This window comes from Clytia hemisphaerica, unplaced genomic scaffold (assembly GCF_902728285.1).
Source record: "Clytia hemisphaerica strain Z4C2 unplaced genomic scaffold, Clytia hemisphaerica genome assembly, whole genome shotgun sequence".
Classification (NCBI taxonomy): domain Eukaryota; kingdom Metazoa; phylum Cnidaria; class Hydrozoa; order Leptothecata; family Clytiidae; genus Clytia; species Clytia hemisphaerica.
In genome coordinates, this window is record NW_027103556.1 from 632535 (window position 1) to 655858 (window position 23324).

At 34.1% G+C, this 23324-nt stretch overlaps 1 protein-coding gene across 2 annotated transcripts in view; it reads left to right on the plus strand.

Annotated features, from left to right (window-relative positions):
- Positions 1 to 23324, plus strand: part of LOC136800523 (squamous cell carcinoma antigen recognized by T-cells 3-like) — a 49042-nt gene that overhangs the window by 18075 nt on the left and 7643 nt on the right. The window contains exons 1-19 of one of the 2 annotated variants that reach the window (XM_067057186.1): positions 1599 to 1810; positions 14411 to 14537; positions 14807 to 14911; positions 15089 to 15213; positions 15506 to 15565; positions 15779 to 15822; positions 16115 to 16176; positions 17011 to 17135; positions 17480 to 17635; positions 17857 to 17961; positions 18206 to 18239; positions 18398 to 18508; positions 19018 to 19080; positions 19344 to 19402; positions 19576 to 19682; positions 20812 to 20924; positions 21399 to 21475; positions 21847 to 21921; positions 22397 to 22559. In XM_067057186.1, the coding sequence (XP_066913287.1) occupies positions 1694 to 1810; positions 14411 to 14537; positions 14807 to 14911; positions 15089 to 15213; positions 15506 to 15565; positions 15779 to 15822; positions 16115 to 16176; positions 17011 to 17135; positions 17480 to 17635; positions 17857 to 17961; positions 18206 to 18239; positions 18398 to 18508; positions 19018 to 19080; positions 19344 to 19402; positions 19576 to 19682; positions 20812 to 20924; positions 21399 to 21475; positions 21847 to 21921; positions 22397 to 22559 (1828 nt within the window). In that variant the 5' untranslated portion in view covers positions 1599 to 1693. Of the gene's footprint in view, positions 1 to 1598; positions 1811 to 14410; positions 14538 to 14806; positions 14912 to 15088; positions 15214 to 15505; positions 15566 to 15778; positions 15823 to 16114; positions 16177 to 17010; positions 17136 to 17479; positions 17636 to 17856; positions 17962 to 18205; positions 18240 to 18397; positions 18509 to 19017; positions 19081 to 19343; positions 19403 to 19575; positions 19683 to 20811; positions 20925 to 21398; positions 21476 to 21846; positions 21922 to 22396; positions 22560 to 23324 lie in introns of those variants that run through there. The other variant, XM_067057185.1, reaches the window with a different exon arrangement.

Consider the following 23324-nt stretch of genomic DNA (forward strand, 5'->3'; position numbering starts at 1 on the left):
TATTCTGCTACTGGCAGTTTCATGCCACTATGATGACATTCTCCAGGCAACTAAAAAAAAATATACATACGTTACATTATCTATTACATAGCTTATTTGATCATCTTTGGATGAAAAGAGGAAGTAACCATTCCCTTTGTTGACAATAGACACCTTTTAGGTTTTAGATTCAAGTAAAGATCAACATTGTTTGCTGAGACATGAGGTTTTAAAGGGATAATCAGATGGCTGAATAATAACAAAGGGAAAAGAAAACGGTATTAGATATCTTATTTGAGTCAGTCTGGAAGAAAAGATACTTTTTTATTCTGCTACTGGCAGTTTCATGCCACTATGATGACATTCTCCAGGCAACTTAAAATCATGAATATACGTTACATTATCAATTTTTTTGTGAAAAAACAATTCTTTTTATATGACAAAAAAAGTTACGAAGATTTGGCGACATTTCGCCATGATTTCAGAACGTTTGTTTAGAAGATTTCTGTCAGGGTAATTGACGATCTCGAATTTCTCGGCCTTGCAAAGCGTACAATGTTCTGACTTAGATGTAACAGATTTCGACTTTCTCAACACACGCCACTAGACTAATGGTGCTCCTCCGCTATCTTTCACACTCACCAAACCTCCGTGGTTAATATTGTCTTATTCTGATATCTCTCCAGATTGAACGAAGTTTTATGTCCTTTGAATCGCTTTTTGAAGGTTGACTCGCAGAGCTCTATGTGTTTTTTTCTCCGTAGTTGGGTAAGTTCTATGTCAACGTTGCCTCATATACGATGTTGGAAATGAGACAGTTCTGGTTCATGGGACATGTGTCTTTTTTGGCGCAGTTACATGTTCTGCCGTCTTGTTGGTTGTTTGGCGACAGTATCGTTTTGTTGTGTGAGCTTATGATGGATTTCATGTTTGGCATACAGCTGTAACTAACCTTTACATTGTTCTTATTGAACAACTTGTGAAATTTGTGTCCATTTGGGAAATGTTTGATATAAAGTATTCATCGAACGTAGCAAGCGAAATTACCAATGCAAACGTAAGCAGCTACACGCTTTTTTTTATAAGAATGGTGTTTTTTCATTTCATCATGGATATTCTTAACTTTTTGGCGAAAATCATCCAAAAATATTCTTACGGTATTTTTAGGTTAAGATCGAAATTGGCAATCTACAGGTTAAAAGGCATTAAAAATGGCATTCTTAGGTTCAGTTGCTAGATTCCATGATGATGATATTCTTACCATATTCTTAATTTTTTGGCCATTTTCATCATGGACATTCTTATAAAGTGTATTCTTATAAAAAAAAGCGTGTACACGAAATACAGCTCCCAAAAAAGAAGTTACTTCCAATGTTCTCACATTTTAAACTCAAAGCTATCTTTACCAAGCGATCTGATCTACTGTATCCGATTTAAGATTTAGAGAAAGTAGAGATTGAAAAAATTCGATTTAAGATTTAGAGATTGAAAAAAAAGTTTACAGAGAAAGAGCAAGATAGCGCGCGGTTATTTTAATTCACGCGCGGCGCGCGTATTTTTGTGAAATAAGGAAATTAAGTTCCAGGTTAGCGGAAAGTCATAATGGTAGACGAAAACGTGCAGAAAACGAAAGCGAAATTTTTAGAATAAACTTTGCGCCTTTTTTGTGTCGTTGTAATTTTTTTTCTGTCCTTTTTAATCAATTGACTTTGGCATGGCTAGTGAACAAGTTCAGATGAGAAATGGTGAGGATGATACATCTTCTTCAGAGAGTGATGTTGATGCTGAAGAAAAGGCTGTTGATTCAAAAATACAAAAGTTGATTTTGGAGGTATAAAGACTTTTTTCTGTATTTTCTGTGTTAAAGAGCAGAAGTTTGGCGGTTAATCAGTGAACAATTACAACAAATTCCTACAGTGAAGTCAAGTTTGAAATTATTTTGTATTAGAAAAAATGGTAAAAAGCTGTCAAAATGCAATTTACCTTACCTCCTGAATTTGTCTTTAGGGCGAAATTATTTTAAAGGGAACCAGAGACCACCTTGATTTCAAAAGGATATTGTGCATAAAGTGGAGATTGTCATTGAATGATTTTGATTTCAGAGGATGCGCAATAAAAAATGCTGAAAAATGAGAGCTCATACAAGTCTGTAGCACAAGCAGTCAGGCACATCCTGGCAAATGAACGGGGTATTATTCACTTGCGACCATTGGCAAATGAACGGGGTCGAAAACGAAAGTGACGTAATAGTGCCGAATACCCAGTTTAATTGAACCGGGTTGGAAATATTTTGCTTCATTTCAAAGAACTGCATAGATGAAATTTTTTTTCCATGGGTCAATTTTGTCTTCGAAGATTGAAGAAACTTTCAATGAAAAAATAAAGTTCCCAGTTTTCTTCCATTTTTCCCTTTTTCAGTTTGAAGTTCATTTTTATTCATTTTCACGCTTTTAGCCTGAGACGTCCTATCTCATTTACACTGGGTGACGAATACCCCATGCAAATGCTCACCCCGTTCATTTGCCAGGATGTGCCTGACTGACAAGCGAAACTAAAGTTATGGCATTTTAAAGCTCAAAAACTGCCGATTTTTTCCATGAAACGGAGTGTCACCCAAAATTTTGCATTGTAAAAGTGGTTAATAAATTGACACTGACTGATGATTATGCAATCAAAGTCATGATTTTTAGCCATAGCCAGTTACATCAATATGCCTTCTTACTTGTCTTTAAAAATATAAATAAAAGTAATCACGGAAAAGGACGCGAAAAAAAAAGACATAAGTGTGAGAACAGAGTAATCAAACTCGTTAGAAAAAGTACCATTAGAAGGCCTTAGAAGTCATAAAAAATCAACCTGAATAAATGCAATCGAAATTTGAGAGAACTTCATAATTCCCCAAACAACATTACATTACTATGTCAAACTCCCATCACATACCGTGAGATGGGGTAACTTGCATCAGTGGAGGCTAACATGCATAGCCCTCAAATAAATGACCTGACTGGTCATTAAAACACAAAGTTAAATCAAAACAAAAATGGTAGAATAGAGCTGTGAGCGGAGCTGCGTAGTTGTATTTTAATGACCAGCCAGGTCATTAATTTGAGGGCTATGCATGTTAGCCTCCACTGATGCAAGTTACCCAATCTCACGGTAAATTTTACAATTACGTCAGAGTAGACTACGCTCACCACCGAAGAGGTTTATTTGGAAAGGGTAATTATATTTTATTGTTCGCTTCTTTTTTAAAGATTCGCCGGGTTGGAAAATTATGAATTTCTTTGTACATATTTTACTCACACCAAATATTTAGGACGCTGAGTTTTAAACGAATCGCCAAGTTGAAACGAACGATAAATGTATCAAGGTCTGTTTTATTTACCCCCTGGTGACTTAACAAAAGAGACTTAACTCGATGTTACAATCCAATTATTGAAAGTTTGTCTCAGCCTTTTTGTAATGAGCGAGACATACGTTCTCTGATTACGCAATTTTCATATTGACATTTTCGAGGCATTTTGATGTAACTGATAGCAACGATAACACTTTGAGAAAATCAAAAAGATTTTTGGTAACACTCAACCAATTTATTAAATTTATCACGAACAGTCTAGGATTATACTAAATTAAGGGACAGTCCTTAAATTAAGGGACAGTCCCTAAATTAAAGGACACTGTCCCTAAATTAAGGGACAAAAAAATTAAAGTGTAAATATCTTTAGATTGGTGCGTCAGCGGTTCCTGAACTTTACACTCCATCGAAAGTGTGTTATTACGACCATCTTGGCTGAGATAAAATTCAAAAATTACGTCGGACGAACGCTGAATCAGCAAATTAGGTCATTTCTTTTGTTTATCGAAGCGCGTGTGAAACGCGTTTATCTTTCTAAATTAAACGCGTTTGAACTATAAAGCGTGTAAAGCAAAGACCAAGTAAAATAATGAAATATTCCAAAAAAAAAGACCAAAATATTACTCAGAACTTTATTATTTGCTTTTTTAAAACAAAATTATGTTGTAAATTTGAATGATAAAATCATAAAAATGATTAAAAACACGAGACTTAATATAAAAAGTTGGTCTTTATTTTACACGTCTATGCCAAGTTCCGACAACACGGCGAAATTTTTTTCTTCTCTCATGACCCAATTTTTTTTTTGATAAAAAGCGCGGGAAAAAGTAGCTGCGACAAAAATAACTCTAGCCTAAGCTCCCGACTTTGTTGGGATTTCATATTTTGCAAGCATCTACATTGTTAAAAATGAGCGCCGCTGATGGATGGTTGCCAAAAGATTGAGGTTTGAAAATTTATGTCCCTTTATTTAGAGACTGTCCTTAAATTTAGGGACATGATTTTAATCAATGTCTTATTATAATCCTAGACTGACGAATGCGGTACCGTGAGAGGTCCTAAAGCCGACAGCCCAGCCTAATTACGACCCACGGCATGGCCCGAACATGTTCGGGCCTCTTGATTAATACTTTTTAAAAATGGCCCGCGCGTACGCGCAGTTTCGGACCATGTTCGGGCCAGATTTTCGAAAAGTTGCTATGATCGCGCGTGTAATTTCAGGACCCAATTCCTTATTTTAGCAAACAAATTTAAAAATCTTCATCTTTATTCAAATATATATTGTTCAAATATAAAAGTTAATCATCTATTTTCTAATTAAGTTAGGAAAATTATTAAAAAGAATGATTTGAATCTTACATAATATGGTCTTCTTTTTATTCTTTATCCCGTTCCCTTTTCTCGTGGTCTTCTCCTATTCGAAGCAGAATTTTTCTGGATCGTTTTTTGTACTGTTATACAACTTTCACTTTGTGAATCAAACTGGTATTTGGAACTTTGAATTTGTCTAATGAAAATATTTAACAATGGTTAATGATAAACCAGGAAAGGTAAATAAAATTAAATTCTACTATTCCTATGATGTTCGAACATGGTCCGAACAAAATGTTCGGGCCGATTCAATAATACTTTTTTGTGGCCCGAGCATGGTCCGAACATGCCTGAACATGTTCGGGCCATGCCGTTGGTCGTGCCTAATTCCGACCCCCAAAATAACTGTTATGAAAAAAAATTCTATGTTTACAAACATTCCCTCTCCAAGTTGAACGATAAACTATTGCTAGAACTCTCACAACAAAATATCTAACAAGATAGCTGTAATGTCAAGATGTCAATTAATGTAATTAAAAAGTGCTAGTTGTAAAAATAACTAGGTCACAGTGTGGATCTAAACCACACTGAAACGACCGCCTTCCATCACGCATCACGCTCGCGAAAAAGGGCATGCACATTATTAACACCTGCATGTCATCTCCAGTACATTTTAGATTATTCATTGAAAACAGATTACAATATAGTCATTTTTCATGTCTCGATTATTCAATTCCGAATAAAAGACATTCAGGGAAAAAAAGAGAAACACCTGGGTAATCTAGTTAAAAAAAACCGAAAGTAAATGGCAGACAAAGTAATGAGCCAAGGCAAAACGAGATTAGCGTATCACTATGAAAGAAACCGCCTCCGGCGGTCGATTACCTTTTGTTCTGAATCAGTTACTCATGTTTAAAACGATAACAGTTTTGTAATAAAAGTGATTTGTGGAGGAAAAATACGAAACAACTTGGACTGGTTTCCATCAAGAAACAAACAGACTAAATTGTAAAAATAGCGCAAAGTTGAAAAAAGGGCGGATGCGGTAGCACTAATTTGAATAACAAACATCAATGAGGCGGCAACTATCAACGCCCTCTTTACCACCTATAAGTCCGGATGTTTATTTACGGAAGGCCCGCAATCGGACAGCTTTTCATTTAAGTGTACTTCGTGTAATACATAATAATTGTAATACACGTCGTCTATTTGTATTCTTATCATGTAATATATAATATAATGTAATATACGTCGTCTATATGTATCCTTACACAAAGTCCTAGCCCCGCAATCAAGCCAAGTGCCAGTGTAAAGTAATAGAAACCAGGCTTGATTATGTAACGTTTCAAAATGAGCACGCTCGTACACAGACCTCTTTTATATTTTCGTGTGCTTTGGAAAATCAAAACATCTCGTTACTTTTTATGATGCTGTTACCAGCTGTTACTACTGTTGTCATTTATGACGTTGTGCATATTGCAATAAAAAAAATATGTTTTGTTATAAGAAGCAATTATTGTTATTTGGTTCAATTGGTTCAGGGTATCAAATCTCTCAGTTTAATTGACACTTTGGTATCTTTGTTGCGTCACAGCAAAAGGTTTGTTTTTATTTTAGTTTGTATCTTTGAAAGACCCCATCGGCTTTAGGCAGGGCTGTTGGCTTTAGGACCTTTCACGGTACACATGATATGAAACGGAATCGGCTGTAAAAAGCTTATTCAACTTTAGAACCCTATAGAGGGTTAATGGAAAGGTTTTCAAGATGGATCAAATGCTTAGATTTTGATACATACAAAGTTACTGTAACAGCTTAAAAAATGTTTGAGGTGGTATGGTTAAGTGAAAATTTCATAATTTTTATTTCAGTAAAGTAAGATAATTTTCCGTCATTCCGTAACCAAAAATGATTTCTCAATTAAAAACCAGTCTTCCCCCAATGGCAATTAATTGATGCCTGGTTTGAAAGTACTCAGTAAGAGGTAGAAACTTGCCAAATATTTTACTCTAAAAATGTTTCCTTAAAACTTTACAGCATTTTTAGTTTTTCCGTCATTCCGTAACCAAGATTTTTGGAAAATAAAATCCTCAACCGTTCAATCCAGGGAAGGCCAAACATGCTGTAAATGAGTTTTCTTGATCAATTGTTGGCCTATATTGGATTTTGAATAACTAATAACTTTTTTTTTTTTTTTTTTTTTTTTTATTTGACGTCAGTTAGTCAACACGCATTTTGTGTAGTTCTTCAAAAATGGTTAAAATTTAGCAAAATCAAAAATATGAACGAAAAAACCGACAAAAAGCAAGAAAAACAACCATTTGAAGAAGCTAAACAAAACCAAACATGCACTCTCACCTCCTGCTCAGATGACGATGACCAAAACCGTCTAAAATGCCGAAAATGCCACCGCATGGTACACTACGAGTGCACACAATTACCGCTTTATCAGCTGCAAATTTTTGCCAACACTTATAACGAACAATATCTATGTCAGAATTGCGTGCGGATAACACGATCTCTAATGAGTAAAATAGGTGAGAACTCGTATCATATGATGCAGAGGGAGATTGAGAAGAAGGACGACGTCATTAAAAAGCTCAACAACCAGCTAGCCAAGAACCGCAGCCTCAAGAACGATATCGAAAACATCTTAACCAATAAGATGGCTGACTTTGAAATAAAAACCAAGCAGATTATAAAAGAAGAAATAAAGCTAACGACGAATTACATAGAAAAATCATCAGAAAAAACATATGCTGAAATAACTAAGAAACACAAGGATAATATCAAATCAGCAGTGAGAGAACACCAACAAGAAAACAAGAATGAAGACAGAGACATCGAATCAAGAAAACGAAATATTATTATACATAGAATGGTGGAATTAGAGGTAGATAACAAAGAGGAACAACAGGAACAAGACAGAATAGATATTGAAGGTATACTAGGTAACATTGCCGTCCAAGATATCAAACCATCCCACCATCATCACATTGGACAAAACAGAAAAGGGCTACATTGGCGTCCAATCAAGTTGATCTTAAAAAGTATAGAGGAAAAAGAACGGATAATGCAAAATCTGCATAAGCTGAAATGATTCAATGAAATTGGTGGCTTTAGCATTACAGACGACTTCACCATCAACGAAAGAAAAATTATTAAAGATATGTGCCAAAAGGCGAATAAAATGAATTTAAAAAATGATGATTTCGTTTGGCATGTAAGAGGAAGCCCTAGAACAAACCTTCGCCTAGTTCGAAAACCTAGGACAAAGACCAAAACAACGTCTTCTCTGCCCATATCTTCTGACGACTGGACGACAGATGAAGAAGTAGACAATATTTATAAATCTAAATTATTTCGTAGAGGTCGATAGACCTGTGAAATATAATTCTATGAATAATAAAAAAAAACTGCAACATTCATTGTATTTTTTGTGATATGGCTGTGGCTGATTTTTAGCCTGAAAAATGGCAAAATCAAGTTTCGGAAGTGCTGTAGCTCTAAAACAACTGCAAATGAGTTTAAGATACTATGAGAAATGATACATATAAATTTGAAAGTGTTTACTGAAAAAAAATTTTCAGCTCCCAGATGCACTTTTTGGTTCCCTTTAAAATAATTTTGCCCTTTGTTATGGCTAAAATAGGCCATCCCAGAAAATTTTTGTTACCCCCCGTCGGACGACGTGCAGTGGTGGTCAGAAATTCCGATGAAAATCCATGTACTTTTGCAAAATGCACCGGAAATTCCACTCTTTTTTGCCTTTTTTAATTCAATTGCCCTGGAAATTCATACATTATCTTCTCTCACCTTGGCAGTTAGGGAAACCATAGGATCCTGCCATTCTATAAGCCAGCAAAAACTAAATGCCATTTGTAAACTTAAGTTTCTTACCATTTTCCATCAAAAACAACCAAAAACATTGCTACTTCCCAAAGCTGGAGACCAAAACAAATTATCTTCCAAGATTATGGCGCCCTTTTGGATCTATTGTTATGGCCATCTAAAATGGTGGAAAGAGTTGCGGAAACAGGCGGAAAGACAGGGGCGCCCGCTAGCTTCGAGGGTGGTAACGCCAAAACGCCCAATATGATCTTCCAACAAAAAGCGAGTTACGTCATACACTCCACCGCAGCGCACAACGAACGGTGTTTTAGTGAATATCAATAATTATAAGAATATCTTATGTGCTTAAATTCAGTAAACTTTGAGTGCTTCATTGAATATTAAGAAGATAAGAAGATAAAAAATGCGCTGGATAATTTTCATTGTAACAGTTTGGTCAATCATTTCTAAAAGTTTGAAAAAAATTTTCCGACGCAAAAAAAAACTTCAGCCAATTAAAAGCACAATGTGCTTATATTTACTATGTTTGCTACATCGTCAAGGCTAAAAAAAGTGCAAAAAGACACAAACGTCATTTTTTAATGAGTATTGTTATGATTTTTTAGATCGCGGTTGCGTACAGGAACTCGCCAAATGTTCCTAACTGCTTGGAAATTTCGAATTTTGGTGAAAACTTTTGACCTCGGAAATCCTGTGTCGTCCGCCCCCTGTTACAGACAAATTCTGGAATGGCCCAATATAACCAGACGGTGTCAATCGAACAACTTCGAACAAAAATCGCAATCAAACCAATCGAACGTAATCGAATGTGATCAAATAATTGTGATTCGATTGTCGAACGTAATCGAATCTCAATCGAACGGCCGAGTCCTGGGTAATATTCCATCATCGCGACAAATGGGGTTTCCGTGTTTTGACGTCAAAGAATCGAACGTCAGAAAAGACGGGGGTAAACGTTCGAAAATATGTCGAAAAGAAGACAAGAAAAATAATTTGTGTTTTTTCCTAAGTAACAACGCTCATTTAATCATTTTTCATACTTCTTTCATGGAAGAAGTATATATTTTTGAAAATTAAAATACTTCGTCTATCATTTACTCTTTTTTTGAGCTCTTTACTCCAAGAATTTCTCATTTTGTCAGCCGTTGAACTTCAGTGCTTTTTCGAACAAAATTCTTAAACCCTCCTGTGTTTCAGGGTTCGTAGAAAATCGTGGGCATTTCTTTATCTTGCTAAGGTCCATCTTTCTTTGAAATTCAATCTTAGACCTTTCCAAAAATGTATAACAAATACAAAGTTTCAGGTCTGCGATGTGGTGATTTTTCACTTTGAAAATCAGAGACATTTTTCCTTGAATTCCCCTAATGTTTGTTTACATGTCAGGGAAAACCCGTATTTAACAATAGCAAAAAATTAGGAGGTCCAAACATTCGAAAAGTATAATCAAAGGGCTTTCCAAATATGTATAATGTTATGGGGTTTCCTTTTAAAGAATGTGGTGATTTTCGAACAAGAAGAGATGGCATAATAAAAACTTTTCTAAAATCTAGATTTTGACGTAAAGGGCATAGGAAATTTTGGCATGAGTATTTAGTTTTTAATTTTAAAAAGAGTTCAAAGCATTTAAAAATCCAAAACATATTTTACATTGATCAACAAAATTAATTTAAACATCGAGCTGGGTTTGATTTTCAAACTAGCAGCCTAATTTTCAAATATTACTGGAAAATAGTCTTACTGGATGAAGAACTTCGAAAAAAAAATCCCTTTTTCGAACAAATGGCCGACAGTTGTTTCTAGCTACTCATTCTTTTTCGCCATTTTTTCATCTCCAAATTAAATAAAAACTTACTGGTCATCCTTGGGAGTTTTTGATATCCAAAATTGAATCACCATTTGATAAGAATAAATTTTAGATAAATAAAGGCTACCTTCGATAACTGAATTTCGAAGGCAGGAAAGTCTACTGTGAAAACTGAAGCAAACAAAGCATTCCATTTCTATACATACATACCTCTTTTAATCGAATCTCAATTTAATTAAATTTACAACTTTCCTTCATTCTCAAGTTTTATTTTCAAGAATGATAGTAATGATTAAAGCACGATAAGGTTTTATTTTTTGAAAAGCTCAATGTGTTCTTTTCAAAAGCCAAAGTCTCAAATGAAATTTTTTGTTTTGATTTTCATTGCAACATTTTCGAATCTTTCGAATGCGTGACGCAATTTGATTGGCACAAAATAGAACGCGCGCGAAAAACAATGCAATGACTTCTTCTCTGAGATGACAAAAATCGCAACACCAATTTGGCGCGATCATTATGTTCGATTGCGTTCGAGCAAGGTTAGATTGGTTCGATTGATAGTTGACTATGTTCGATTGGTTTGATTGATTGTCAATTACATTGGATAAATCTTCAATTTCGTTCGATTACGATTATGTTCGATGAGTTTGATTGCGATTAAATTAAATTGGATCACTCTTTTTAGCGTGGGCGGTCAAGTGCTTGAAGTACCATACCAAAGCAAATAAAATCTAATACAATTGATTCAGACAAATGTAATAGAATACAATCGAACGTAATCGAATACAATCGAACGTAATCGAATACAATCGAACGTAATCGAAACAATCAAGCAGAAAATCCTGGGTAATATTCGATTGAGATTCGATTGCGTTCAACAATCGAATTGCAATTATTCGATTGCGTTCAATTGCGTTCGATTGATTCGGCGTTCGATTCGTTCTGATTGGATTATTTCCCGTTCCACGGCTGAATTTTGATTAGTTGAAAGTTTCTGAGCGTAAATTCTGATTGGATGAATATCTGAAAATTAATCAATAGTATGTAACATTTTGCTTATCAAAACCTAAAGATTTCCAGGGGGTTTTATTTACTTTGTATTACGATAATTAAGCCTACAAAGCACTGAGAAAAAAACCCAACATAGAACAGGTGTATTTTGTAATGCAGAATATGATGGTGTGAATTTCTTTGAAATTCTATGTTAGGACTTTTTCTCAATACCCCGTAACTATGTCTGGGGTACCCGTTTTTAAGACGTTATGCTAAAAATGAAACTGATTATGATAAAAATTCCTCAAAAATAGTGATTTTCGTAATAGCTCAAATATTGATACTTGACTGTACTGTCCTAGTTTCAATTTTAACATGTGTTTTTCTAGCAATTATTTTACTTTGCACGTTTCTATAGACAGACAGGCTATACATACCTGTTTGGTTTGGACATGCAAACTATCGATATCAATGTCTAAACTTTTCAATATATCTCCAAAACTAACAGACTTTTTGAAACTCTGTATAAAAGTCCTAAATAGTTTTACTATGTTCTGTGAAAAAATCATAACCATTAGTGAAATACTTGTTTATTTAAGATTGAAGACAAATATTTGAAAAAAAAAACAAACCTTGAGCACAAAAAATGCTTTTTTGTAAACTTTTTTCCAACGAAAATTAAACAACTTTTATAGACTCACCTTCCCCAAACATTAAAAAAGCATCTACTACTTTAATCGGATTAGATTTTGCGAGATTAGAATTTTGCGAGCGAAAAAAATTTTCTGGATATAATTTTGAGAGTCAGAGTTTTGAAAAAATTTGCGTGGATTCAATAAGCCTGAAAACAGCTGAAATTACCCACAGCTGCCCAGATGACTATAATTTAGATAAATGAGAAAAGATTTAAGAGAAAACTTTAAAATCAACCAGAATTTACGACCTTTCGACATAGTGTTCTCCAGATTTTTTTAAATTTCACCCCCTTTTTTCCCCCCTATGACTTTTCAGTTTTTTAGTTTCCCCCCTTTTTTTTGCTTTCCCCCCAGAAAATTCTTAAAATATCAGTTCCCCCGATATACCCATATAAATTTCTCAAATTTCAACCTGACACAAACGTAAAATTTTGCTGCAAAAGGAATACCAGACAAAATAGAATGAAAATGGGTTAATGTAAACAAACATGCTTAGAATCATGATTTAATCACATGATATCATGTGGACTGACCTTGGTTGCTGAGATAAAATTGAAGTGATTTCACACTTCCCCCACCAAATTTGCCAACTATCGATGTTTTCTCCCCTCTTTACTATTCAAATTTTCATTCCCCCCCCCCATCCAAAATTGGAAAATTGGACACTATGATTTCGTCCAAAGCAAAACGATGTGTTCTCTTAACGCCATCTTGTTTTGGAATGAGAATTATTTTCATTTCCAGTCCATGTGGTATTTTTCATCCAATCAGATAGCGTGATTTCACTTTCAACTTCTCAAGTTCAATAAGACATGGGATTTGAGTCACGTGAAGACAAAGGATCTGAGATAGTATTCAATTATTACTATCCCTTAATTTTTATTTCTGGGACTTTTGCAAAAAAAGAAATAAATACATTTTTTAGTCAGGGGAAAGTTAAAAATGGTACCATAAAATCTGTGTTTACAGAATACTTAAATGAGATTAATTTTCACAGGGATTACAGGGCTACAAATAAGCGTCGACGTCAATGTCAGACTGAAAAAGCCATTTGACCGACTGAAAAATCTTTTGTGTCGTCATGATGTCTTCTTTCAATCTTTTCCAAGCAAAGATTTTTACTACAAGCTTTGTGCCCACTTTTCACCTACTCAAGCAAATAGGGCAGAAAGTCAGCCATCTAAACTAGAGCTAAGGGTTATAGGTACTTTAGTGATTTTCAGTTAACAATTTAGGTCAATATTTTTGGTTTTTCATCTATATATTAATAGCGGTGCTTTGTGTGTCTGTGTGTCACTTTCGTTTTCGCTTTCGCTTTGTTTGTGTTTTAAAATTATAACTTTTAGTCTCTTGCTCCACAAATTTGTTCTATTGGATTCGCGCCATTCGCAAAAGATCGGATAGAGCTTGGTTTTGACTTTATTCAGCCTTTGTTTTGAAATTTAAGGTCCATCTACATTTAGTAATTCTAATTTCTGCCGAGACTTGCCTTTTTCTCTCTTCTTTTGTTTTAAATGTTTTCGAATGTATTTAACGATCGTATTTATTAATGACATTCGAATTCTTTTCAAAACAAAACAATTTCATTTCATAGAAAAAAATATTTCAAAAGTAAATCAAAACATAAAAATCGAAAAGCTTTTGGACAACAACAGCATTCAAAAGGGCGATAAAAAGCATAAGATAAAATTGGATCACTTCTTTCTTGTTATAAAAACATTCAAGACGTCGTTACTGTGAAAAAGTGTGTACGTCATTTTCTATATTTAAATTGGAAAAGTTATGACAAGGGTTTAAAAGAGCAACTTAGAATTGTCTTATTTTTTTCTCGATCTGATAAAAACAAAGAGTTGCACTATTCTTTGTGACCTTCCCACTTTTTCCTGAAAAATTGTCATTTAAACTGGACGGCATATTTAACCCGAGCGAAGCGAGAAAAATAGCTACCTGCAGAGTCGTTTCAAACGACACAGGTACAGTTAAGTAAACGATGCTTTTTCTGATAACTTTTGACTTAAACAAAAAATTATGTCACGGGGGGGGCAGTACATGATCCAAATATGGTTAAAAGATAAGACAACCGGGGAAGGTTAAAGAGTTAAACGTTGTGGAGATTTCTTTTTTTATTTGATCACTTTTTAAGCCAGCTTCAACATCCAAAGGACTTTTAGTGCGTTCAGCTACAGTTTAACCGGCGTGCGACGCCGGGTACCGGCTAGTTTTTTTAAATTTTCATAGACTTTAAAAATTCAAAAAATCGTTGTTAGCCTTATTAAGGGTTTCATTTTTGCTTCCTATAACAATCAAAAATTTTATTTTATTTTATTTTCCAGTCCTTCATTGGGAGTAGGGGTGGGCAAAATGCTTTTGTAATTTACAAAAATATATTATCTTGCATTAATAAAAGCTTTATTTCCCTCTTAGTCTGAGGCCAACCCTTATCAATATGACAAACATATTGAGCTTATAACTGCATTGCGGAGTACAGGAGACTTAGAGCAGTTAAGGAACGCACGTGAAGCAATGTCAAATGTCTATCCTCTTTCAGAAGGTAACATAATTTATCCTGATTTGTTTTTAGTTGTATTCTGTATTTTCTCTAAAAGGGAGAGTGCTACATCCAAAATATAGAACTTGAAAGTGTCACCCTCTTAATTATCTATTATCAGCAGTTTTAACAAAATAAATTTTATTGAAAACAAAGATCAATGATAGATGTACTTGAAGTTTCTCTCAACCAAAATCAACTTGAGTGAATCTAGAACTTTTTATGAAAGTACTTCTGTAGCATCAATGGTTATTTCCTTTCTTTTTCAATAGAACTTTGGCTCGAATGGTTCCAGGATGAGCTTCCCTTGGCAGTGATCCCTGAACTAAAAGAATATTTACTCACAAGATTTGAATTGGCAGTTAAAGATTATGCATGTATGTTCTAATTTTTTATATGTAATGCTATTTACATTTTCATGATTCGTTTCGAGCTTAATATCTCCACTGGAATATTAGAATTATTAGTTATGATATTGAGTTATTTTTTTAAACAAATATTTTTCTGTTATTTTTGAGTAATGAAAATATACTCAAAAATCATTATCTTTATAGCAACCAAAGTATGGCATGAGTACTGTCAATTTGCTATGAATAACATTGAGTCCCCAACAGATATTGATCGTGCAAGAAATGTCTTTGAAAGAGCTATCACTGCAGCTGGACTACATATTACAGAAGTAAAAACTATTCTTTCTTTCATTCTTTTCAAATTAATACATCCATAAATATCACATCTTCCACTTGCAATTTTTGTATAGAAAATAGAAAAGGAAAACCCAAGAATTTGTATTGAAATAAAACCTACAATACACTGCATTGCCTGAACATTGTGCCAGCATGAAACACTGTGTAGCAATTGTAAGTTAGTTTTTTATTTCTTGATATATCACATTATCAGTTCTGGAACTTTCTCTTCATCACTTTTGTTCTTCATCAACTTTGTTTTTGAAAGAGTTTGTTTCGTTTTAGGGAGCTTCAATATGGGATGGTTATCGTGAATTTGAAATTGCTATCCTAGATTCATATCAGGTATATTGAATATAAGTTGTGGGATTTAGTCTCTTAATATCTACATGCTCAGAAATCAGTACTTTACCAAAGTTACCATAGATGATTATTTTAATGCTAAACATCGTTTATAAGAATTTCATTGTGTTTTGTGTAATGGTTTTAAGCTGATAAATTTTCTTCGATTTTTTAATATTCAACTCTTCTAAATGTTCTTGTACTATTTTTTTCCAGCAATTACAAGATTCTGGTGATACAGTTGGCATGGATGCTAAAGTGTAAGCAAATTATTATGATAATCTAACCATAAATAACAGATAGATTTCTTAAAAGATTAAAGGCAGCTACTTTAGTAAAACTGCTTTATTAATGTGTCTTTTCTCCACTTTGTCAACATCCACATATATAATTTCACTTCCAATTATGAATTTCCGTGTTAACGAATCTCCTAAAAAATTGAGGTAACCTATCAGAACCGCTTCTGCTTGTCCTTTTACCCTTACTTCTTAATCTAAGTGAATAGTTATATTACTTTTACTCTATATTGTTGTTTTCTTTAACATTTTCTAGAGAAGCACAAATTGAAAGGATAGCAACCATCTTCAAAAGACAAATTTCTGTACCACTAATAGGTTTGCTATTTTCCTTTTGTTATCTTATCGGGTAAGTTATGGCATGTCTCAAAAACTGAAAATTACCATAATTTTTAGATCACATTAGTCGACAGAAAATGACCAAACAAATGACTGAACGTGACGGGTACTATGATGTAGTTTCTAACCTGATGTGTAACCTAATTGTTTTTTCGCTGATTTTCGCGAAAAACCGCAAAAACTGATTATTACGTAATAATCGATGATGTCACTAAAACTAAAAATTTAATTTCTTAAGAATGTTTTATCCAATTGTCTTCCAACTTTTACCAAAGATGTGTCTTACTAAAGTCGACCAATCAGAAAAAGATGTTTTAGTAAGATACATCTTTGGTGAAAGTTTGAAGACAATTGGATTAACCATTCTTGAGAAATTCAATTTTTAGTTTTGATGACGTCATCGATTATTACGTAATAATTAGTTTTTGCGGTTTTTCGCGAAAATCAGCGAAAAAACAATTAGGTTACATATCAGGTTAGAAACTACATCAGTCATTCTTTTGGTCATTTTCTGTCAACTAATGCGATCTAAAAATTATGGTAATTTTAAGACATGCCATAACTTACCCGAGTTTTTGTTCTTCAACACAACACTTTCATTTATCTTGCCAAATGCATCAGAGCCCCCACTAGACAGATTACAATGAAATAAGATATATATGATTAATTTAGTTACTTTTACAAGCTGTATTTTTTAGTTACTTCAAAAATCTTTTCAAGAAGTAATCCTGAAGATCAGACCAGATTTCACTTTTAAATGAAATTAAATTCAACTTAAAAGAATTAATAAAAGTTCACAACTTTTCTTGATAGGTATGGAGAATGTGTTTAGTATCTACGAAGATTGGTCTCCTGAACCAATAAGTGACCAAACAAAGCGTGCTTATGAAAAAGCTTCACAAAAATTAACACTGTGTATGGAACACGAGGAAAAACTGGTAAACATTTTTGGGAGATTCGTTATCACTACACATTTTATTTTTGTTAATCAAAGGTTTCACTGTCAAGGTTGTTTTGAAGGGCCACCTCCTCATCGTGAAGCAAAGCCTAATAATGTACACATGGTGGTATCCATTCTTGTAAACTTGGCCATGCTTAAGGAAAATTAACAATGTCATTTGAAACACAGTAATATTTGTCAAGGTTGTTTTGAAGGGCCACCTCCTCATAGTGAAGCAAAGCCTAATAATGTACACATGGTGGTATCCATTCTTGTGAACTTGGCCATGCTTAAGGAAAATTAACAATGTCATTTGAAACACAGTGATATTTTTCCTTTTAGCACAATGCTACTGAAGGAAAGCTGGAACTTTATAAATCATACATAGCGTTTGAAATCAAGAGCGGTGATCCTACTCGTATACAGTGTATATTCGAACGTGCTATTAAAGATAATTGTCTACAACATGATCTGTGGATCAGTTATACAAATTATTTGGTAAGATATCATTGGCTTTGTTTATCTTTGGACAGGATGGCGACTTTATTTTGATCTTTTCTCTCCTAGTAGACTAGACCCACGATCATTTATACCAAATTTAGACCTACCTTAATTCACTTACTACTTTAACGCGAGCAAAAAAAAAATTAATATTAGATAACAAAAAAATCATCACAAAATTGCTCTTCACTCCAAAATCTTTTACGCTTCTTCTAAAGGATTACAAGTTGAAGATACCAGTGGTGTGCGTACCTGTTCACGAAAGAGCTATTAGGAATTGCCCCTGGGTTTGTCAACTGTGGGTCAACTATCTCAGAGCGATGGTAAGTTAAAATTTTGAGGTCTTGGACTGGAGTTTCTTTCCTTAACTTAATGACAACTTAATGACTCCTGACACTACTTAGTTCATGAATGTTTTTCACGAGACAGTCAAATTTAGTTGAACTCATTATCTTAATTTAGTTTGTAAATCTAAAAGTATAGAGATTAACTTATCCCAACCAATACTTTTCTTATCATAATAATGTATCATACAGCACTTAAAAGTCCATATTGTTCCTTTTTCAGGAAAGAAATAATGAAGACTACAGCAAAGTGAAAGGTAAAACATTGATTTCTATTTCTCCTCTAATTTTCGATGATTCAATCACATTTCTAGAAAATTTGTTTCAATTGTGTAAATCCCTGTTTCAATCCATGAATTGAATTCTAAACTTCAGCTAATTTCCCTTCAAATTTCTTCGATTTTCTCATTTTCAGATGTGTTTGACAGGAGTTTAAAAGGTGGTTTCCCAAATGCTGAGGATTATTTGAAAGTTTGGATAGCAATGTGTGATTATCACAGAAGATCTATCACTGACTGGACCATAGGTATTGTTTTTATTCAGATTCTTTTCTTATCGATCGAGTGCTGCATTAACGGTAAAAAATTCGTCGGTAAGAGATTTTTTCACTTTTGCTGGCAAGTATACTTTACCTATAGTGTATAGGAAATACACCTTTTCGACCGTAGCCGCTGATTGCTGCACGGGCATTTTTTGTCCGCTTTATCCCACTAAAACCGTCCCAGTCCTTTTTTTTGCACTTATAGAAAAATGTGCCAAAAAAGGATTGGATTGAGTTTGTGGGATGATTAAATAATTAAGTGGCACGCGCCTTACCGCGTGACTACGATCGAAAAGGTGTATTGAAATGAGAAACTAAACAGTAGTCAAATAAATATTATTTGTAGAAGAACATTTTTAGTAAATTTTTCAAAATAAATTTATAATAACATTAATAAGATCGACAGGGGTGTTCAATACCATTTAGGGATTTAGGGACACCTGCCAAATCATTAATTGGTGTTTTAATTCTTTTTTATACTATTTATCTTACAGAGGATGAGAAAGTTGATGAATTACGAAAAACGTTCGAAAATGGAATCACCTACATGAACCATTGTAAGATGCAGTTTAGTTTTCTTCATTTTTTGAAAATTTTTGATTTTTTAAAGTATAACTCGTATTTATTTTCCTGACAGTAAAAATGAGCGGGAATGTTTGCATGTATACGTCAACATAACTGGCTTAATGCTTACGTCAGCCTCAACTCGAACCCAACTTGACTACTATGTATTTTATATTTCCAATACCTATCAAAACAACCACCCAAATTTGCTATTGCTATTGTCAGTAACTGTATTTTTTGTCTTTTTTATTTTCAGATTTCGGGCTTGAAGGCGACAAATATTGCACTTTGATGCGCGAATGGGCTTTCATTGAGGTAAGATTTTGAAAACTTTGCAAGTGGTTTGATTTTCAGTCGTGGTCTGGTATTATGATATAAAAAGTTTTTTTCGTTTTTTCATTTCCATCATTGTTAGATTTTATTTGTATAATACACTGTATTCGATTCCGATGTGTTTAATGTTAACTTCGTTTTGCTTTTTTTTTCAGGCAAAATATCTTCAAAACGTGAAACGTTCACAAGAACTTTGGGATACAGTAATGAAAAAGCACGCGCGTGACTCAAGCATGTGGCTTGAATACGTACAATTTCTAATGTGAGTTCGTCTGATTCTACTCAGTTTAATCAATGGCCTTCACCGTCTTTATTATATGACACGTTTTGGTTGTGTTTTTTATTTCTTAAAGTTTGTATGTATACTACGTTGAATCGTTTTTTGGACCTACCCCGGTGGGGTGGAGGTCCTATAAATTAACCCATGTTCGTTAGTTAGTTAGTTAGTTAGTTACCAGCTTTTCTCGAGATTGGCTCATTAGTTTTTTCTGATTTTTGGCACAAAGGTGCATGACCATAAACCCTTGAATGTGACGGAGCCCGATATTCGAAAAAAAAAAATTTTTGGGCAAATTTGGGCCAAAAAACAGCTTAAAAACAGGTTTTTTGGACTTTGTGAAAAATTGGATCATTAATTTTTTCTGATTTTTAGCATGAAAGTAGAGTACGATCATAGTTAAAAGATGGCTAAAGCAGATTTTTGCAAAAAAATTTTGCAGAACCACTTTTAATAAGAATACAACAATGTTCTTAGCCATATTATTATTATTCTTTTTATTAGTTTTTTTTTAAGATGAAAATGTCACGGTGGAGGGTAATGATTTGAGTTTTCTAGAAACACTTATTATTTTTTTGGCTGAAAAACGAATCTTTATCTATAAGAATCACTAATTATAAGTATAGATCAATGTTCTTAGCCAAATTATTATTTTATTATTATTTTTTCTAAACAAAGAAAATGTCACCTTAGAGCGCGATGATTTGAGTTTTCGGATAGTTTCTCTCAATAGATATGCTTTCATTTTCTTTATTTTTTTGTATTTTGACCAGTTATGTCTTATGTGTTTCATTGTTTCAATGTTCACTGATTCGTTTGATAACCAGGTAGGTCCATAAAAGTATCGCTTGGTTTTCGAGAACTGAAAAGGAAAAAAATCTAATGAATATCATTCTTTGGACCTGCAAATATTAATAGTTAAACCTTTTAAGGATGTCCTTCCCTTCATATAATGAATGTTTAGATAGTCAGGTCTGCTTCAGCGATCCAAATAGGGAACAGTGGTTTTCTTGGCTATATGTCTATGTATCAACTGCCTGACTGACTGACTTGTATTTTTCTATTCTCTTATAAATTGACTAGCATAATATCTTTTGATTCCTCATTTACACAGGTTGTTCACAGACACTTTAGCCATCCGAAAAGTGTTTCAACGTTGCGTGCAAATCACGTTAGATTCTCCCGAACCGATCTGCGAAGAATTTATACGCTTCGAACGACGTTTTGGTAAGACAGTATTGGGCTCTTCTAAAATAGAACCGTACTTAGGGGACGGTGGAGGATATACTTTAAGGGGAAGTGGTCAAACCGTGAAAACCGTCATGTCCATGGGCTAAAATTGCAATGTCCTAGCACAATTTTTAGTGCTAGGGGTCGATTTGATGCTTACCCAGGGGTAGAACACGTGTCCAGGGGGTAGATCATTGAAAAAATAATGCATCCTCCACTTTCCATGACCGGATTTCTTCTGGAAGAGCCCGTTATTATTTCTTATTATTGATAAGTATAAAAAGATGGACAATCCAAGCTCTAAAGCAGTTTAATAGCTTGTTAGCGTGTGATAAGATTTAGCTTTTGGAAAATTTCTAAACTTTACAATAGAATCACACTTTACTAAGGAACTTCTGGTAAATGGAACAGGAGTTCGATTCATACTGGCTTATTGTTGTTATGATTAAATTCTATGTTTGGATTTAACAGGATCTTTGTATGAAGTAGATGACGCTCAGCAAAAAGTTGACGTTCAATTGAAAAAGTTGAAAGAACGCAGAGAAAAGGTACCACTTCAACTAGTTGGACCAAAGGAATTTTTCACTAGTTTCAACAAAGGAGATGTTTTTGCCCCCTAGACTTGAGTCGTTTATAAGCGTATATTACTTTTAATAATATAGGTTTTGTATGATGATGCGATTATTGCTATGGGGTAATGTTAGTTTGTTAAACTAGTTTAACAAGTTTCAGTTTCCTTACAATACCGTTTTCTCTTTAAATTTAGTCGTCTAGTATTCTAGCCTGTAAACCCTCTTTTTCTTCTTTGAATGTGAATCCTTAGGAGAAGCATTTTTATTCTATTTATCAATTCCAATTTTTTGTTCCATTTCGTTTGTATTTTCTTCGTTATAATGTTCATTCTTCTATATACCCTCAGGAAGCACTGAAAGATTTGTCCACTCAGAAACCAAGCCATGACAACAAAAAGAAGCAAAATAAAAAGCATGAAGAGGTTCGTATGTCTTTCTTGTAGTCCATTCACTCCCACTAAAATACGTCTGGTTTATATCGAGTGTTTCAAAAAATGTACAATTTTTCACCATCAGATAGAGGAAAGGTTTCTTTAACCGACCATAAGCAAAAAAAGACTTTGGATTCGGATTCTGCTGGTTTTCTTTTCTGAAATCTAACTCAACACAGTTGAAATTGTCGATTCGTTAAGAATTTGCTCCTCGTTGTTCAATGTACTTCTAAATGATCACAATTCTCTTATAACTTCTATTATTTGAACTTTCTATATTTCCAGTCTCCGTCAAGGAGAAACCCCCTCGTTGTACTTTCTATAATTCGAATCTCTCTGTAATTCGAGCAAAGAAGATTCCCCCGTTCGAGTTCGAGTTCGAATTCGAATTAGCGAGAGTCAACTGTATAACCCAACTGTAGTACGTTAATTATACCTTATTCACCTTATTCTTGATCTCCTTCAGAAGAAAAAGAAGAAACGCCCTTCCACAGATAAGAAACCACCCAGCAGTAATAAATCTACGCCCTCGTCATTCCAAGGAAAAGAATCACTCAAGCGATCGATACATCAAACATTTTCTAATGAAGACAACCACCAACAACCAAACGTTAAGAAGTCAAAGAATGGTAAGTCGGTGCAGTTGACGCCCTCTGAATAATTCAATTGATAAGGGGAACTGAATTTTCATCCAATAAGGGAACGCATCGAATGTTAGAGCGTCATTTACGAGAGTTGTTTATTGACGGTGACTTTCAATATTATTGAATAACGGGGCGTATCGAATAATAGAACGTCAAATTAAAGAGCGTCAACTATATTTATTACAATTAGTAGTTTTCTTGGTAGAAAGGAACTAATGGAAGAGCTTGCTGACTACAAATCACAAAAATATTAAAGGGACCCTTCCAGTAGTTAATCTATCTAAATAGTTTCTTGATTTTCTGGTTACGAAAATGGCATCGTTGTAATAAGCCATATCATTTTATATCCATCAAGGGAGTTTGGACGAACAATTCCAGTGGGTAATCCGAGAAGAATTTCCAGGGGAGGTCTAAAGAAATGTTTTTTGGACCTACCTGGAGGTCCTATAAATTAACCTTTGTCCGTCCGTCCGTCCGTTAGTTACCAGCTTTTCTCGAGATTGGCTCATTAGTTCTTTCTATTTTTTTGCACAATGATGCAAAATGGCAATGCCCAAAATGTGACGGATTCCGATTTTCGAAAAAAAAATTTTCCGGCCGAAAATGGCGGAAATATGCCGGAAAAAACTGGTTTTTCGGTATTTTCTCGAGATTTCATTATTAGTTTTAGATGCGTATTAACAATGCCCAAAACATGGCCTAGTTCGATTCTTGAGAAAAATTTCTTGAATTTCTCGAGCTGTACATTAT